Source organism: Fringilla coelebs (assembly GCF_963513975.1).
Source record: "Fringilla coelebs genome assembly, chromosome: 1".
Classification (NCBI taxonomy): domain Eukaryota; kingdom Metazoa; phylum Chordata; class Aves; order Passeriformes; family Fringillidae; genus Fringilla; species Fringilla coelebs.
Genome location: NC_140028.1, coordinates 128,607,234 through 128,625,679, shown reverse-complemented (window position 1 = coordinate 128,625,679; position 18,446 = coordinate 128,607,234). Strand labels below are relative to the sequence as shown.

Genomic DNA, 18,446 nt, shown 5'->3' with positions numbered 1-18,446 from the left:
TCTATCCACATGGTGTGGGGGGAAGAACTGAGAAAGGGGAGAACTGGCATTAGAATTAGAACTGATATTGTTGATTTTCACATGGTGAATAGTGAGTGTCTCAATAAACCTGGGAGAGTTGCCATGCACATTTGGAGGTGAAGTTCAACAGCAAATGAGAAAAACAAAATCAGAAATCTAATGTTAAATGAGAGGATTAAACATTGTTTTCTTAACAACTTTAACCTGCATTTTGAGGGCTGTGAACTATGACCTGTGGTACTTGAAGCTGACAGTGTTTTTATGAACACAAGGCTCCTTTTGGTCACAGTGTTCCTGCGTGCTCTTCCCCCTCAGGCACAGCCAAAGGCCTCCTGTTCCTGGCACCAAGGACTCACAAGCCACCAGTGTGAGCTGCAGCCTCTCTGTGCAGGGCAGCTTTACACTGCAGGGGCTGCAAGTTCAAGGCAAACCCAAACATTTTCTCCTGCACTTTAGGGAACCTTAACAGTGGGCAAAGAAACGTATGCCCAGCCCCTTCCCGAGCAGACAGGTGGCATTAGCAAGCCTGGATGGAGGCATCCAAGTGACCCTGACACAGCTGCAGAGAGCTGAATGCTGGGGGTCTCCATATCCCAACTCTCTCCTGCTTTAATTTCCAGCTGATTGAAACTCCACCGAGTACTTGACATGCTGTGCTAGAGCTGTCGTGGTTGAAACTCCACCGAGTAATTGACATGCTGTGCTAGAGCTGCCGTGGTCCCCTCTTGCAGGGCACCCCACACAGCCCCTCCGTGCTTCAGGGATGTACGTGAGTCGTGCACCTGGCGTCCCTTTAAGCCTCTGACGGGGTCATCCTGTCTGTGGAAGATCAAGGAGAAGGACTCCTTTTGTCCTGACCAGGACTCACTATCTGCTGTTGCCTGGCCGTGCTGTGAGTGTGGCAGGGTTTGATATCAAAGGCACTGAGTTCTGCCCAGCTGCTGGAACTCACTTAAGCACAGGGGAGCTGCACTTTCTGACACAGAGCGGGGAGAGGGGCAGAGAGGCAGCTCTGTCTGCCCTTCACTTTCGGGTGACATGGGCGCATTGGTGAGATGGCGGCTAAGTGACTCTGGGCAGGCAGGAGCCAACTGCAGGTAACACCTGGAACAGACTTAAATGTGGGCTTGGACTTTGACACAGCTCCTTCCAGCAGCCTGGAAAGGGAGAGAGAGCAGCGGCATGACCAGTCTGGGCGGTTCTTGCTGACTCGACATAAACATGTTTTGAAGCTTCCAGCGCAGCCAGCAGGGAACACGCTGTCCCCGTGGGTTCCCTGCCTGGGCTCAGGAGGCTGCCAGAACAGCAGCCAGAGGCACCACTGCTTCCCATGGCCTCCAGTCCTGGCTGTAGCAGGCTATGCTGGATATGCAGCCGGGGTTTGTCCTCATAAGAAAAAAAAAGAGAAAATAAAAGGATGAAAAGCTGTAAGCAGAACAAAAGATCCAGCAGCTAGCAGCAGACAGCAGCCATAGGTGTCCTGAGGGGTATTTTAAAGGTTTATAATTGTTCATTTCTTATTTACAGTGCTGTTTTGTATCCTTTTATCTAGCACTAGCTACCAGTCTGCCCTCTGCTTAAACCAAGCTATTCATGTCCAAGTGTCTGGAGCTCCACTAACGATGGGAGGCAAGCTCTGCTTTTTTAGGTGCCCAGCCCCAAACAGCTGGAATAATCTTCCAGGCGTATTGAAGCAGGCTCTCACATTGTTTGGGGTTTGGACACTCTTAATCCTTTTTTAAAAAAGCCTCATCTGTGTGAAATGAGCACAAGCTGTGGCTAGTCACTGTCATGTGCTGTTAAAGAGTTCTGTCCCTCTCTCTCCAGGCACAGGCAAAACCCTTTTATCTCAGGGGGGCTCTTGGTGGCTGGGGATGCAAGGACAAGCTGCCCACTTTGTAAAACAGGGACACACTTACACCTCAGACACAAGGGTGTCTCTGCACCCAGACTTCTGCAGCGTGTATCAGGCTTCTGGTCTCACCTGGCCTGGACAGAGAGGCTGAGAGCTGACCTCCCTCTGCTCAGGGGAGTTTGGATCTCAAGCTTCCCCAGTATAAGGGCTCTACTGCATTAAGCAAGGAGGATGAGCTGAAGCCAGAGCTGTCAGCCAGTTCAGTATATTTAAATTGGCCATATATGCATACACATATTTCTGTTCAACATATCTTGAAGGTCTACATGTCAGTCATATACTTCTCTTCCTCTCCTAGCTGTGGCTCTTGATTTTCAATTCCTCCTGCACAATGAGTGGCATCTTGCAGATCTCATGGCAGGTAACAGAGTGAGGCCAACCTCTTGTCTGCTCTTGCACCCTGAAGGACTTAAAAATTAGTTTGCTTGCTGTTTCCTAGAGACCTTTAAGGGTGTGTGTGTGTGTGTGTTCTACAGATCAGCAACTCAAACTGTTTTGGCTTTGTCCACCATTTACTGGGGTCAACAGGAAGTTTGTCACACATTTCAGTGGATAAGGTGTGAAGTCTATACCTGAATTATTACTACTACCATATTGTTTAATATGTAGATTCCACACTATATCACACTCTTTTATCAACTGAAAAAGAGTTAGCATATGTTAGAAACATAACAGAAAAGAGCAGGGAATTCGATCAAATTCAATCCACAATTCTCAGACATGCTTATAGACAACCCATTGATGCATCATCTGTATTCTGTATTCCATACTCACACACTATTAAAATAAGATCAAGTGGAGAACTGCTTTTGGATCTATTATTCTATTATCTTTTACTACAGTTAAAAATACTTCTATAAGTGAAAGTTTACTGTAATTTACACCAATATACTGTTATTCTCCTAGAATTGTTTAATTATTTAAAACCCTCAAACTTTCCAGTGTAGATATACTTTAAAGAAATGCTGAAGAAAATTTATTTCACTCTTTAATTGTCAACAGCTTTGCAGGAATCTTCTTCTGCTCTTATGAAAAGAAACTGCCCTCTTCTGAAACAGCCCCCTGATAAGGGTAGACCTTTTCCGTCCAAAACCCTAATTTCCTAAGGCAGTGGATATGTTTATTCCTGGGAAGAATTGGGAGGATCCCCAGTTCTTCTCTGCTTTGTTTGACTACTACAGTTCAGATTTAAAGTCAAGACACATCCTCTGCCTTAAGATAAATACTCAGAGGTGAGGAATATCATTCTGCTGCAAAGGAAAAGGCAATAACAATCCATTGGAGAAGGATGGTAACATCTCTTTCAGAGATGAAATAGTACTGAGTACTGCAATATAATTTCCAAGGTCTATCTGCATCCGTTTATGGCACTCCAGTGAATAATTCTGCCATTGTTTCAGCTGTTCTTACATAGATGTTGCCATTCAAAACATCTATGTAAGAAGATGTTGTTCTTCTTAGCCTGGGAATATGCAGAAGGTGTTACAATTTGATTTTTTTCCTCAAGTGAACTAACCATTCAGTGGCCTTGAAAAATCATCAAAAGCTTTTGGAAGTGTGACATGTGTCCAAAGGACTGTTCCCATCCTTTGGCTACAGAACATAGGCTCAGACTGTGCAAAGCCAGGCATCAGTAAGAGGAGTAGGAAGAACACAGGAACAAGAGGGCAAGGCCGTGGAGGAGAAGCACATGAACGAATTTGTACCAGCAGAAGACTTCTGGGCATCTCCATTAATAACATGAATAATGAAAACTTCAGGCGTCCCTGGCCAGAGCTTGAAAATGAAGCTTTTTTCATTGTGTATTTCTATAAAATCTGAGGTGAAGCTGATTAGAAGCAGGGCAAAGTTATGAGATCAGAAGGTTTTATAACAGGCCCTAACTAAGCAGAAACAAGTGTCAACACAAACATAGTTTTATGCCTGAGCAAACGGCTTCCTGTGGTCTGTGAGGCAATGACATAAGCCTGGTAACACTGAGAGTGGTCCAAACCATCTGATCCACCCCTGTGTGAAGGTTGAATTCCACCTGTAATGCCCTTCATGAGTAGGGGAGTGACACTGGGCACCAATAGTCTTTGCAATGCATGTTACTAACTCTGCTGCACTCCACAGTGATTGGAGGAGACAGCAAGTAGCCCTGGCAGGTATTCAAACCTGTTTTCCAGTTAATTTGTTAAAAATCAACCCAGGGTGTTGTGGGCAGTAAAGCTGCTATGAAGCGAAAACCACTCCAAGGAACAAACACTACAAAAATGAGCTTTCAGTGCATCTGATTTATCTGTGTGCCTCATGGCATTTAACAATCAGCATCAGCTACAGTTAGCTCCTCAGTTTCTGTAAAATGTCTGCTCAGCAATTGGTATTTGGTCATCCCAGGAGTAGTAAGCATGGCTCAGAGCTGTCTGGCAGCACTGCTGCCCTGTGGGGTGCAGCGTGATGAGCCTCATGCTGTCTCCTGCGATCATGTGGCCCTAGGACCAGTCCCAAACCCAGACAGATCAGCAGTGTCAGTGATGAAAAGCTGCACAGAGGCAGCTCCAGGCTGACACAGTTTGTGCCAGCAGACAGCTCATCTGCAGTGATCCCATTGGCATTTGCTGCAGGATAAATATTGTCTGGGATTTTCCATTATATATCCATCCTGGCCAGCAATGACACAGCAGCAATGTAATTTTGAGCTCTGTATTTCCAGTTTCCCACAACCACACAGAACTAGTGAGAGGACCTGAGTCATTTACCTAAACATAAATATTCACTGATACTTTAGAAAGCCAGGATTTCCCATATGAGGTATTTGCATGGGACTAGCAGGCATGACAAAGGACTTGTGGAAGACCTCTGTCTTACAGAGTGACAGATGAGAGACAGTAAGAGTGCTCCAGCCTGCCTCATATAGGACCGGGTGTCTATTTTTAGGTAACTGAACGAGCTGGGAGCCAGCTCACAGCTGAAGCCATCTACATACAGGTGCCTAGAGGCGCCCCCGTGTCTGGGGTCCCCTTACAGTCAGTTGAACTCTGACACTGGAGACAGGATCACTATTCAGGCACCAGAAGTAGGTGTCTGCTTCAGAAGAGCTTTCTGGAGTTCTCTGGATGCACTGACACTGGTGATGAGAGGCAGCTGAGATATCCAGCTCACGCCTCAGCACACACAGAGACATGTACACAGTGCCATGATAAGGTGTCGTACTTGGTGTGCCCAATCCCATGCCAAGGTTCTCAGCTTTCAGGCCCAGTCCAGTGATGTGACAAAGTACAGAAAGCCCAGCCTATAACAGCAATGTAAACAAGTGTCTTTTTTTTTTTTCTTGATTTTCTTATTTGAGGCTTGCAGACAGGGCTGTATCACATTAATTTAACTTAAAGCATACGTGTTCTAAACTAGAAGCTCTGTGTCACATATCAGCAGAATGTTCAGCAGCTCAAAATAGTGGGATTGGTGGTCACTCCTCTTGCTGTGTTTCCTGCATCACAGTTCTGTCTGCATTTTCAATTGGCCATGAATCCCAGGAAGGCAGTGAGACATTCCTCAAGGCTCTGCCCCTCACACAGCAGAAAATCAGACAGATGCTGTCCTTTCTTTCCTCTTCCCGTTAGGAACTGCAAAGCAAGTGTGACACAGGGAAATTGTGCTAATTTTACACGGGCCAATTTGTTGCACTCTGCTTTGATTTTCTTTCATAGCTGCAGAAGGACAGCTGAGGACAGCTGATGAGGAGCAGCTCCTGATCATACATATATGTACCTCCCATACATATTTTTCTGTTTATATAAAAATATTATATTATTAAGTGCCCTCAGGATATTCCAAAGACCCAGGTCTGTGTTCCAGCTACTTGCTTTGACACCCAGCATTCGAGATTGCGAGGAAGAATTAAGACTGCCCCTGAGTATTTCTGCCCTTTCTTCCCTGTGAGGTGAGTGGAGAGAAGAAGGACTTACTGGAGCTGCCTACCAACATGTCCCTTCTCCTTGCTGACTGTGAGGAGTAGCAGCATCTAGCCAGGTACTGAGTCAGTCATTCTGTCCGAATGTGTACGACAGCACAGATGTACAAAGCTGCCTTAGGGCCTGTAATACAGGGTCAGGACATAGGCATTTAAAACTGTGTTGTCAGTTTTTGGGAAATACAAACCCATGGATGTTAATGCAGAAGTGTGTCCTTATTCTTCACCATCCCCACCCCCAAAAATTAGCTGAGCTGAGGGATCATAAACTGCCATACTCTGCCTCCCGTTTGTCAAAAGAACTTAAAGGCAGAAAATTCTTTGGTGTTACACCTGGTCCTCTAAAGTCATCATTGCTGCCATAAGGAGGGAAAAGACCCAACTATTTTTCCAGTCCAGTAGTGTTTCTCATCAAAGGTAGCAAAGCTTGTTTTGTAATAATTCTTTGGGAAGGACATTATTGCATGTAAAGGGCAAAGTCTGGTGGATTTAAAAACTTGGTTAAGTGATAGGGAAATGATGATAATGAACAACTGTGTATCAAGGCTCCAGGGAGATTAATCTGGATTTATGCCCAAGGCACCAGTAACACTAACCAGCAATCAGTGTACACTTTTTAGCTAATGATCTGGAAGAGAAAACACAGGGTGCTTTGGCGTGGTTTCTGTTGACATCAGGAACCTGGCTGTGTAAGGTCCCAGTCAGAGAGCAAAGGGCGAAAGTGCAGCACCTGCTTATCTCCTGTGAAACCAGAACACCCTTCAGCCGTGGGTGAATGTGCTGATGTCAGTGCCCCCCCCTGCCATGGCAGCAACAAGTCAGACCCACACAGTGACCAAGAGCTGGTGCATGGCCTCTTACCCACTGGATTTGTTCTGGAAAAAAATCACATTTTGCCTTCTAGACTGGAGGAGCTTGGCTAGCACTGATGGTCTGTGCACAGTGTGCTGCACAGAGTCCTGGGTCTGCTGGGGCCATGAGCTCAACAGGGAGTTGCACAGACAGCACTTGGGCAGCCCTGCTCCCAAGCCTGCCATAGGCAAGGTATAGAAAGCATGTATGTGTATTTCTGCTTTCAAAAACCCGAGAGGAAATATGCAAGTCCTGTCTATAGAGACTGCAGCATGGTAAAAATGATGGGAAAACACAATGGGTGTTTTTGTTGTTGGTTTCCTCTTGTTTGCTGTAGTATTTATTGAAGTCCCTGGTGTATTTTAGTTTGGGATTGTTTCTCCCAACACACCTGGCATACTGGTATATGTCAGAGGAGTACAGTTCTGTAACTGTAAAATGCAAAAATGGGACGCCATGTCATCTGCTTCCCTGGCATTTCGAGTCAAAACCCTTAAAAAGGTGAAACCTTTGTTAAGGAGGGTAAACTCGGTACACAAGGCTGTCACTTTTAGACTTGCTCTTAGACACCTGGAGTGAGGCTGGTTTCCACCTCTCCTCTTTCAGGTGAAGCATCTACATATATTTTTACAGTTACTCTATCTTCTTAAAATTAAGAGAGATGCAAGATGGCCCCAGGCCAACACAAGTCTGCTAAAGCACCAGTTGTACAGGGCTTTTGGGTCGTGACACCACCTGATCACTGCCGTTTTCTTACACACCAGCTATGAAAAGCCAGCTGTCCCATTCCTTCAGAGCTGAAAGACAGCCATCCCTTTAGTCTGTGGGAAAACTTTTTTGTTTGATATAAACCTGGTGATAGATATCTTTTTTTTCTTAGTCAATTTTCACACTATTTAAAACGGAACAAAAGACAACCCTTTTAGAGCGTAGAACACACACTGATGGAAGATTCCCAATTTTTGTCTCAAAATGAATACCCTCCTAATTAAAAAGAGTAAGGAGACGGCTAAGGTGATGCACTGATTTTAGGTACTGTGTAACCTCTCAACCAATGCAACATTAAGCATAAGCAGATCATTCTTCCAGTGTTTCTCCCCCCTGCTGTACCTGACATGATATGGAGTATTGTTTTTCTCAACTCCATTTCCTAAGATTTAAAATAAACAGCCCTTTCTTGCATCAGACTTCTTAAAAACAAAGACACAGACAAGCATTTAAAACATTTTATTATAAAACTATTTCAACATCTACATCCAAGTAAAAGACTTAAAACTACAGCTCTGCTTTCATAATAAAAAGTCAGACAATGCTGGAAAAGGTGCTGTATTATCTAGGTAGATAGCCTAGATACCACACAGATTTCCTGTGTGTTCCTTAAGTGCTTCACAACCTCTGCCTGCATCATGAACGTTCCACAGCTTTGCTTTCCAAGCAGCACCACAAACATTTTTGCAGCACATATGTGCCTTGGTGCTTTGAAACAAAAATTACTAAATGAAGCAGCTGCAGCTGTGTTACAAGTGTACCATTAGATCATAACTCGGGTTCAAACATTACTGGATGCAGACAGAAAGGTATAAATTGTGTGTACTTGACAACAATGACTATTTTGGTATGTGTTTGTGACCTTCTATTCCATTAAAAAATCAACAAATACTCAATTACTTTATGATGGCAAAAGCAGGTTTTTTATACCTGTATATTCTAGACAAAGGTATTTCCTTTTTATTAGCCACATACTTCACTGAGCTGAGCTCAGTTGCATGATCTGGTGACTTTTGGTGACTGCAGCTTATTCACCAGAATAAAAACAGCCTAGATGCAGTACTAAGATCATCATGCTCAGCAGTTATCACTAATACATCTAAAATTATTTTTTTTAATAAATGACAAAATATATTCAAATATATATCAAAATATATTTCCAATGAGAAATATATCTCAACAGGACATAAAAATGCAAAGGTAGTTTCCTATTAAAAACCATTTTAGATTCACAGTGGACTATGGAGTCATTTTCTGCCCTACAAATAGAAATCTCTAGAATGTCATACTGAGCAGGATGTTTTATTGTATTTGTAACTTCTTGCAAAGGATCACATAAACAGAAGATATGATAATCAGCCAAAAAAAAAAATTCAAGTAATATTCTACAGCCCTGATGAACTTTTGACTGGCCAGCTTGGCAACATCCCGTAGTTTAGCATCTGTTAAAGCCTACCTTGCTTACAAAAGTGAAAACACAAAGAAGATGGGCAAGGAAGAAGCTTACTGAGAATGGAACATTTTCTGAACAACTCTCTCCCACTGGCACTTTTCGTGTGGGAATTCCCCCTATTTTGCTCTTCATAAAAGTCTTCCTGTAGTTTTCAAATGCTGTTTACATTTTGAAACATTTCCTAAGCCCTTTCCATTGCAATGAACAGCTCTTAGAATAAATTTTTACAGTTCCAACACCACTCCTGAAAACCCTTCTACAGACCTTCAGTGCTAAGTGGCAGCTTTCAGGGTACAGATGTCCTAAGGACATCTTTGAGCTGACATGGTCCAATACAAATTTGAAAAAGACAATTGGCAAGTTTGACAATTTGAAATGGTGTTGACAGTTTGAAATTGAGAATTTGACAATCTGAAAAAGACAATTTTGGTTTAGTGTATTGTGCCACTAATCTACCAGCACAACAGAAACAAACCACAAGACTGTGTTTTAAACATGCTGTTCTTCACAACATGCTTATACAATACATATCACCAAAACCTTTCTGTTCAACTTGCAATGTCTGACTTTAGCTCTTGGAAAATCCTAACTGACTTGCCACACAACCTCCAGAACACAGGGACAAAGGCCAGATGTACCCTAACGTTAGAGCTATTACAACCAAGTACCCTTCCATTTCTTTCCAGTAGCTCTTAAAAATAGCCTGATTTTCTTCTTCATTACCTTATGCATAGAAGCCCTACTTGGCTGATTTCCCTTGAACAGTTTAACATAAAATATCTAGCAGTGTGACTCACAGAGCAAGGCATCACTTATGATGAAGATCACTAAAGAATTATTCCTGAAATAGCTTTTTTTTTTTTAAATGGGACTTCCTTATATATGGCAAACACTTTCTCCGTACCTCCCAGGCTCCCTATCTTCCAGTCAGGTTGTACCTGACTGCTGTTTATATCTTGCTACAAGACTGCCAGGTTAAGTAGATCTTTTCCAAATATTATAAATACAACTTTAAAGTATGGATGCTATCTACCTGAGAAGTTCTGTAATAAGATAAACTGCTGATAACTATTCTAACAGAAAAATATGCATCAGCATAACTCGTTTATCAGTCAGTATTAAGAATTCAAGCATTAAACAGGATTTCAAAATTGCACACCCAGTCTTTGATCATAGTAAAAAAATATCTTGATTTTTCTCTATACACAGCTCTTCTTTAAAGACATATGTGCTTCTATTTTCCTCATCCTGAAGTCCACAGCAAGGTTTCAGATTCAGTGCATACAGCCTAGATTTATGATACTCTTATCTTCTTTTTCTTCTGCTAGTCCTGAAACTTGCACGTTTGAAGGTAGATAAATACTTCCAAATGCTGCTGTTGAAGCCAGCTTGATCCCCTGGGATGTCTCGATATCAACTTCTCTTCAGGAAGCTGCACTCTGCTTAGCCATATTCTTTGGGCCTTTACTTGGGACACACCAGTCATCTGCCTCTGAGCTAGCCTGGTAATGCTTGGAAGCTGATTTGTTAAAAACTGGGAGTTTTTCTATTGATTCTGTAGATAAGGCCTAAAAGTCAAGAAGGAACAGGTTAACATCTCTCAATAATGTCACTCAGCAAAAATTCATTCAGCATGCTTAACGTGTTAAGCCAGTGACACTACAAAATGAAGCTATTCACACAGATGTTTCTGCAATAGATGTGGTAGTCTATGTGCTTCAGTATCTATGATTGGTTTGGTTAATTTGGTAGGACAACCGGAGTAACATCTCATCCTATTTATGAATTTTTCATAAGCCTTAAGCATTAGCCTCTAACATGTTTTCAAGATAGTCCAGGACTGCATGGAAAAGGACTTTGATTTGCAAAATTCCAGTGAGAATTTTTCAGTAGAAGTGTTACATATATATAGCTGAACTGTATCTTCCTTTCCTACTTCTGCTCTGATTGTGCTTCAGTGTTTTGAGTTTAGCAAGAGGAATTCAAAGCAAGTTTTTCCTATAATTAGGCACAGAAAATAGAAAAGAACAAGTGTTGTTGGCAGGTTTCTTATAGAAACAGCAGTGCAAGTTATATGCCTGGTGTTCAAAACTACTAGTATCTAAATCCCACAGAGGGGCTATATGGCAGATGTTGAGTAGCACCTTGACTCCTTAAGGATTTCGTTTATACAGACTTTCTGGTTTTCAGAGTAAACAAACCAGACCTGTTGCTTCACTCTCCTCAAGTACTTGATATTCCATGAACAAGTAGATAACACCTTAACACAATCTGAAAACCAATAGGGTTCTCACTAGCAGTTGTTCAAGTAGACTGGTTAAAGCCAAGTGACTTTTTTGATACCAGTAAAAACCAGTTACTAAATCTGTCATTTCTCAAGAAAAAACAAACAAGAGCTACTCATGAGCAGAGAATCTGTTTACTTTAAAATGGTAGCAAGTAGTTATCCCACTGCATTAATGGTAGTAATCTTTCATCTAACTAAATTTAAATACATACCTTCAAGTAGATGATAGCATCCGTTCCATAACCACATATGGAGTAAAGATTTAGATCTCCTTGAAAGTACTTAGCATACAGACGAGAAATTGGCAAGCCGTACCCAAAGCCAGCCTAAAAATAAAGTACAATATAAAATTAATTTTTTTTTACTAGCTCTAATGGCTTCAAGTTAAATAGCTGGAAAGTCTTCAGAGATTTTTAAGCTGTTAAAAAAATCCTTTGAATTTCCTCTTCTCTTAGAAGAAAACAAAAATTTCTAATCAGTTTCACAGAGAATTCTGAAGCTGACCATTAAAAACCCAAAGTCACAAGAAAAAAGATCTCCATCGAAGAGGGAGGGTCCATATATATGTCCCACTTTTGCACATTAAATTTCAGTATTTTTCTTCCCCTTGTTATTGCTAGTACAGCTTGATTAGTAAAAGGAGCTTTCTACTGGGAGATAAACGTAATAATCTAAAAGACTGTTCCAGTTGTGCTTGCCTCCAGAAAAACTGCATGATCTACAGTAAATGTGAGGACTGAATGGAGAGCGAAGACAAAGAAAAGAAGTGTCATTGGAATTCAGGAAGAAAAAAAAAAGAGGGGGTTACATTCAAGTTGTAATGTTCTTCTTTATGCCTTTAAAAGTATGTTTTTGTCCACTAAGCTAAATACTAAAATTCTGTTTCAGAAAGTGTAAATTCATACTTATGGGGCACAGTAAATCTTTAAATACCCCACAGAACAGCAGGATGGACACAGTGCTTCATTATTAACCCACCAACACTTACAAAAACAAAATTGCAACATGAGTATTGAAAGTATCTTACAAGAGGGGTATTTCGAGAATCGTCCACATTTGGCCTTGGTGCAGTGGAATACATGTAGCTAAACAACCGCTCAATTTTCCTCACAGGAACACCACCTCCTCGGTCTGAGATCTGATTTATGAGAGAACAAAGTTAATACCAAGCATGCACTAAGAATTGTATTTAAAATGCTGTTATTTGAACACACCTTCCCAACAGTCATAAATGCAAAGATTTGTTTTTGCAGCACAATATTTTCCCACTAGATAATTGTGCTACATGGAGGCTCACATCATCAAGAGAATGCTCTTGTGCTCATGCTCGGTGTCTTCGACCTGTTCTCAGAGGCTGGACCTTTTAACAGAACCAGCTATGCATGTATAACAACAAACATTACAGTAAGTCCATTGTAGTAGGCCAACAAAATACCTTGATTGCCAAGTCTTCTTTTCCTAGGACAACTATCACTTCAACTGGAGAAAGGGTAGGACTGTTTTCTTGGAATTCAACAGTTGCTCTCATTGAATTCTATGGAAAAGAAGGTTACCATGATCAAAAGTTGTTGAATCCATGCACTTCAAATCATATCTCTTTTACACAGAGGCAAAATTATCCTCTAGTCCTAGCAGTGCCTGGTTTCCAAGGGACACACTTAGCATTTTGGCATAATGGGAGCAGATTTATCATCATTTAAGGTGTGAGAGGAGGTCTCACAATTTAAAGCATCTAAGCATAGCCAAGACTCTTCTGAGTGAAAGATTACAACATTCTTGCCCAACATTAACTCAGGCACTGTAAATTAAATAATAAAACTCCCTTAAAGTCAACAGGTTTCTGGAGAAGAGCAAAGTTCAGCAGTTGCTAAAGGCTGCCAGATTTCTGTATGTCATGTTGGCAGCACTGAAGTTCAGCTGCTCTCACTACTCCTTAAATACCTTGTCCACTCCACAGAAAAGGCAAACCTACAGATGTAATCTCTAAAAGCAGAAGGCTACTGGTGGCCACAATCCCACATCCCATGTCACTCTCTCAGTCTATACTAACATACCTTAAAGAGCTCAAAAAGCATGTGAAAAAGATGAGATGGAACATATACAATGTTAATTGGTTCTCCGGGAGCTTTTCCTAAAGGAAAGGAAAAATAAAAAACACTGAAAAGGGTGATGACATTTTTCTATATGGTATCTAGATTTTACAATGAGCAAGTTGCCAAAACAAACAAAAAATAAATCAAGTTTCATTTTTGGTTTTCCCTGCTTCAAAATTGGCAAATAGCTTTATGCATTCATAACAGTGTTTACATTACAATTGCCACTTGCTTAATAAGTTTCTTTTCAAATAAACAAATAAAAAAGTCAAGCATTTATTCCCCTTTATAAAGAAAGGATTTCAAACATTAAGCAGACTGCTGTCATCAGACACATGCAGGCAGCTCAGACCAGATCCAGCATTTCAGTCAGTAGCACCAGTTCCTCACTCCAGATATGAAGGTCCTCTCTAGCAACTTCTTGTATTAATTTAGGTACAGGTTTGTCTGACTTTTCTCAAATTTATAAATGGTACCTCAAAAATGTTGTGATTAAGATAGACCAACATTTGAGTTCTAACATGGGAGGTTAAATGAGGTGCCTATAATAGAAAATGAAAGAGGAACTAGCCCAAGCCAGATCAACTGGTATGTGCACTGAGGTTACAGAATTAGGAGACTTTTGACTCAGTTTTGGATACCCACAGGCTCTTATCTTACCATTCACTTGAGTAAGTTTCAGTTCTGGAGATGTCAAGTAATACTGGTCACACAACAACTTGGCACTTTCATAAGCATCTGAAATAATTATTTAAATAAATTATATAAAGTATAATATCAAGCAATGTAAAATTCATTCTAATGCATGGCACAATACAGCCTTTAACCACCTTAGCTGCTAAAGCGTTAGACAGTCTAAGACTGGAATGTGTCTCAAAGGAATGATAACATTGCCTCGATTGTGTGCACTAAAAATTGAAAACAATGGGCAATTACAGAAACATGAACAAATCTTTGTACAGTTTGATAAGTGTAATGAACTGATACATCTGTTATCTACCAGTTGGTAAAGTCAATCTCAACACCTCAGAGAACTTAATTCCTACCTCATGTGTCACTAGCTAGGACTTACTCCTACATGGTTTTTTACTGCTACTTTGTATTTTAAATTCTGTCCTCTAAAAGCTCATGCTTTGATAAGACTGCTTTCAGCTATTTCAATTAAAGCCAGTCAGCATCCTCTACAACTGAAGCTGGTTACCCAAACTGCTTGCAATCAGATACTGATCAGGAAGAGAAATGTTAAAGCTCTGAGAATACGCACCATTCACTACTTCAACAACATCACAGCAAGGATCAATACTTCCAATGTGCCTTGGGTGCCCCGAGCCAGATTTATCATCAAAAAGAAGAGCTGTTTGACAAGAGAAAAATACAACATTTAATCCCAAATACTGTGTTATAAAAAGAAAGCCCCAAAATTGAGACTAATGCAGTCTGATCACAACATATGATTACATAAGATACTGAATGTTTCTTATGCCTCTTATGAGTTAAAATGCTATCTACCATCAGCAAACTATGTTGGCTTTTCTGTAGCTCACATCTACAGGTTTTTCAGACATAAAGAATGATATCCCTACATATTCCACAAAAGATTTATTTCAATTGTTCTGTAGTCTAGAAAACAAGTTTTCCCATTACTTTCTTAAGTGATAGATTCAGCTTTTAACTTTTCAGTGTCACACAAAATCATGTAAAGCAGTTCCCCAGCAGTTTTAAGAAGTGTTTACATTAACACGTTACTCATTAGGTTTAAGTTTCTTCTCAGGTAGAAATTTCTACTTACTGTGTTGGTTCATGAGCATCCGGGTGGAAATACGGCTCATGTAAAAACGATCCAAAAAATACTGGATGTTTTGATTGGTTACAGGATCTACTTTAAAAGTGTCTTTGTATTCAATTACTCCTTGTGCCATTGTAGGAACCACATCATGATGTCTGTTTCGGACTCTAATTAGAGTATCTATAAAGCTAGGTTAAAAAAAAAAATCTTTTTAGAACATTATTCTCAGATGACACAGAAGCAAGCTTTGTATAATGCAATTATCTAATCTAGCACCAGCACAGATAAGTGCTTAACAGCCTTAATACTAAATACAGTGGTTTTTTACTCTTTCAAAAGTAATTCCTCCTTGACTTAACACAGAAGTATTTGGCATTTTTAAAACAAAAGTTATAATGAGCCACATCAATTTCACCCCATTTACTCATTTATTTGAGCAGAGAAAAATGCAAGGAAAGGAAAAAGATCCCAAGCTGTCATCTTGGAAAAAAAGCAGATATGACTGCACAGATAATATTTTTTCTGTATTTCTCTGTCATGACAGCTCAAGGGGCAATATGACCTTGAAATTAGGCTGTGACAGGTCATATTTATTTGCAGTACTGCTAGACATGGTCAGAGGTTTCGACCAGCTTGCTCTATGTTCAGCTCTTCCTGCTAGATTATCAAATTCAGCTCATCATGGCTGTTAGTCTAAAGTGAATATACTGTGAAAAGCACAATGTGAAGTAAAAAGCTCAAAGAAAAACATGAAAAGCTTACTCAGATAGGACTTTTTGATCATCTGGGCTTTTCTGATGGAATTCAATCAACTCCTTTAGGCTTTGGATGTACCTATTGAAAAAGAAGAAAGAAATATATGCTATTGATTTGATTTTTATTAATCTAGCAATATCAAAAATACTTTGTCTTGTGCACATCATTAGTCCTAACAAGTCATCTAGGAGCTTTAAGTATCTTGGAAACATCCAAGTTACAACCAACAATGGAATGACAGATGGACATTTCTTGGCTGCCTGAACTCCAGAAGTTTTCAGTCTTTTCTTGTGCCTGCCACAAGAAAGGAATCTAAGCCCTCACTCAAGGTACATAGGATCCCCTTGGAATTCTTTAGAAGAGATGTATTTCAGAAGATCCAAATGACAATGCCAATCAGGAATCCACTTAAGCCAAATTTTTCCAAATCTGATCAGCTTTGGCAGAAGCTAAGTAGCTGAGCTGCTTGCACTAACATCTGACAGCCTTGACGCATACAGCAAAGGCACAACAGTTTACTATATTAAGAAGAGTTTCTAGATCTGACTCTAATACTTCTGCTCTTTATGTCAGCCATCCTGGCAAATGCTGCAACTGTGCCAGTAAGCAAGGTTAAATCAGATTAAACCACTGTGTCAACTGCAGAGATTATGATAATTGAATTTCAAACACTTGCTGCACAGGTCAAGACAGGTCAAGACATTCTTTGGCATAGAAGCTCTGTTAGTAACTCCATCAGCGAGAGAGGAAAACAAGTACATAGCCTGCTTTCCCCTTTTGGGTGGGTCTCAGTCTGTAATGCTGTGTGGAAACATGTTTTCATTTCTCCCTTCTCTATTTGGTATTTCAAACTGTTAACTCCCCACCCCCCCACACCTATTTAAAGGTAGCAATATAATCATATTGGTTTTCAATTTAATTTTAGTATGCTAGAAAAGGAAAGTGTGTAACAGCTTGCAACTCAGATTTCATGAAGGAACTGCATTTAATAATACTTTCTACTATTCAAAAAAGTTTGTAACAACAAAACTCTCAAAGCTGTGTAACTTTGCAGGCTGAATTCAAGCAGTTCATACTTACCAGCTTCTTACTAATTTTACTGATGGAGTGCTTAGTAATTTATCAGGAAGAAGATCAATTTCTTTCAAGATGTTTGCAAACCTCACAGGAAGTTCTTGTCGCAAAAATGCAAAAGAAGTTCTCTCACATCCATTAGTCGAGCCTATGAATAAATCCAAAGTACAGTTTTTGTCTAAGGAAGTTTCAAGATACAAATACAGATTGCTGACTTCCCATAATCTTCAGGACTCTATTTTCTCTGCCCAGCTCACCTAAGTGTTAGGCGTTATATGTTTATGCAGAACGCTGTTTACATGACAGTAAGACACAGCGTGTTCCTGGACGGAATACTTGTACAGTTCCCATTTAGACACAGGACTTAGTTGTAATCCCCTGAGAAGCACTCCGGCCTCTGTAAACAGGAGGTTGCTCGGGGTGACGTCGGGTAGTATCATGTGCGCGCAGCCGCCAGCGCTGCCAGAGCGCTAACGGGATCTGGGAACTGCGCGTTCGCTCCGCCTGACGGCTCCTCCCGCCTCCGTGTGCGCGGAGCACCAACACCCCCGCAGCCCATGTCCCTCTCAGTGCCCGCACCCTACGAGCACCGCCGAAGTAGTGTTGTAGCACATCTTCAACCCTGATGGCGGCACTCACAGGTCTCCAGCCCCTGGCACCGGGCCGGCGGGAAACTGCGGCCGGGGGTGCCCGCCCGAGGCGGTCTCCCCACCGCCGCCGCCACCACCCCGGGGCTGGGAATACCCGGCGGGCACCCCCTCCTCCGCCCTGGTACTTGGCAGCCGAGCCGGGGGCCGGCAGCGACTTCAGCGCTGGCTGAGCGCGGATCCCTCTGGGCGGGGATCGCCGCCTCCTCTGTCCCGCACAGCGCCGCTCCCGCACCCCTCCCGCGGCAGCACCCGGGCTCGCTCCTCCATGGGTAAACGAGCCTCCGAGCCCCGGACCTGGGCTACCCCCCCAGCCCCAATCTCACCCCGCTCCTCCCGGCTCTCACCGAAGTCCAACAACTGCTTGATGGAGAGCGGGGAGGGGGAGAAGCGGGAAAACTGCTCCACCTCCTGTGGCAACCGGCCGCTGCTGGCGCTGGCCCCTGCCAGCGGGGCGGCGCTGCGGAGGGCGATCCGGGCGGCCTTCATCGCTGCCGGGCCGGCGGGTGCGCGGCAGGTAAGCGATCGCTGAGAGGGCGAGTGATCCGCGGGCTCCGGGACTGTCACCGTCCCCTCTCCAGTGGCGGGCGGCCTCACGTGGCGCCTCTATTTACAATCGCGGGGGGGCGGGACTCCGGCAGGCCGCGCCTCCTCCCCGGGCCCCTCGTGACAGCGCTGGCGGCGTTCCCCGTGCCCGGCCCGGCCCGGCGGGCGCCTGGCCAGCGGCACGGGAAGCGCCAGCGGTACTGGGCCGGGGGCAGCCGCGGGGGCAGGGCACACGGAGCCGCGGGTGCTGCTGCTGCGCCTCCCGCGGTGACCTTGTGCACCGGGCAGGGGCCGGG

General features: G+C 42.5%; 1 protein-coding gene across 1 annotated transcript; it reads right to left on the bottom strand.

Moving 5' to 3' along the window:
• Positions 1 to 7,952: 7,952 nt before the first annotated feature.
• On the bottom strand, positions 7,953 to 18,174 carry PDK4 (pyruvate dehydrogenase kinase 4). The gene is made up of 11 exons (XM_084215704.1): positions 17,952 to 18,174; positions 16,964 to 17,105; positions 15,890 to 15,961; positions 15,131 to 15,315; positions 14,606 to 14,695; positions 14,002 to 14,079; positions 13,303 to 13,379; positions 12,684 to 12,782; positions 12,276 to 12,386; positions 11,461 to 11,574; positions 7,953 to 10,529 (listed from the first exon to the last, which is right to left on the bottom strand). Exons 1-11 carry the CDS (start codon positions 18,091 to 18,093, stop codon positions 10,386 to 10,388), a joined length of 1,254 nt encoding a protein of 417 aa, XP_084071830.1. The 5' UTR covers positions 18,094 to 18,174; the 3' UTR covers positions 7,953 to 10,385.
• Positions 18,175 to 18,446: the final 272 nt, after the last annotated feature.

Coding starts and splice junctions, on each gene's coding strand:
- PDK4 (XM_084215704.1), bottom strand. CDS start 18,093: ATGAAGGCCGCCCGGATCGCCCTCCGCAGCGCCGCCCCGCTGGCAGGG. Junction 15,316..15,889: donor GATCAAAAAGTCCTATCTGA/GTAAGCTTTTCA, acceptor TTTTTAACCTAG/CTTTATAGATACTCTAATTA. Junction 10,530..11,460: donor ATGCTATCATCTACTTGAAG/GTATGTATTTAA, acceptor CTTGACTTTTAG/GCCTTATCTACAGAATCAAT.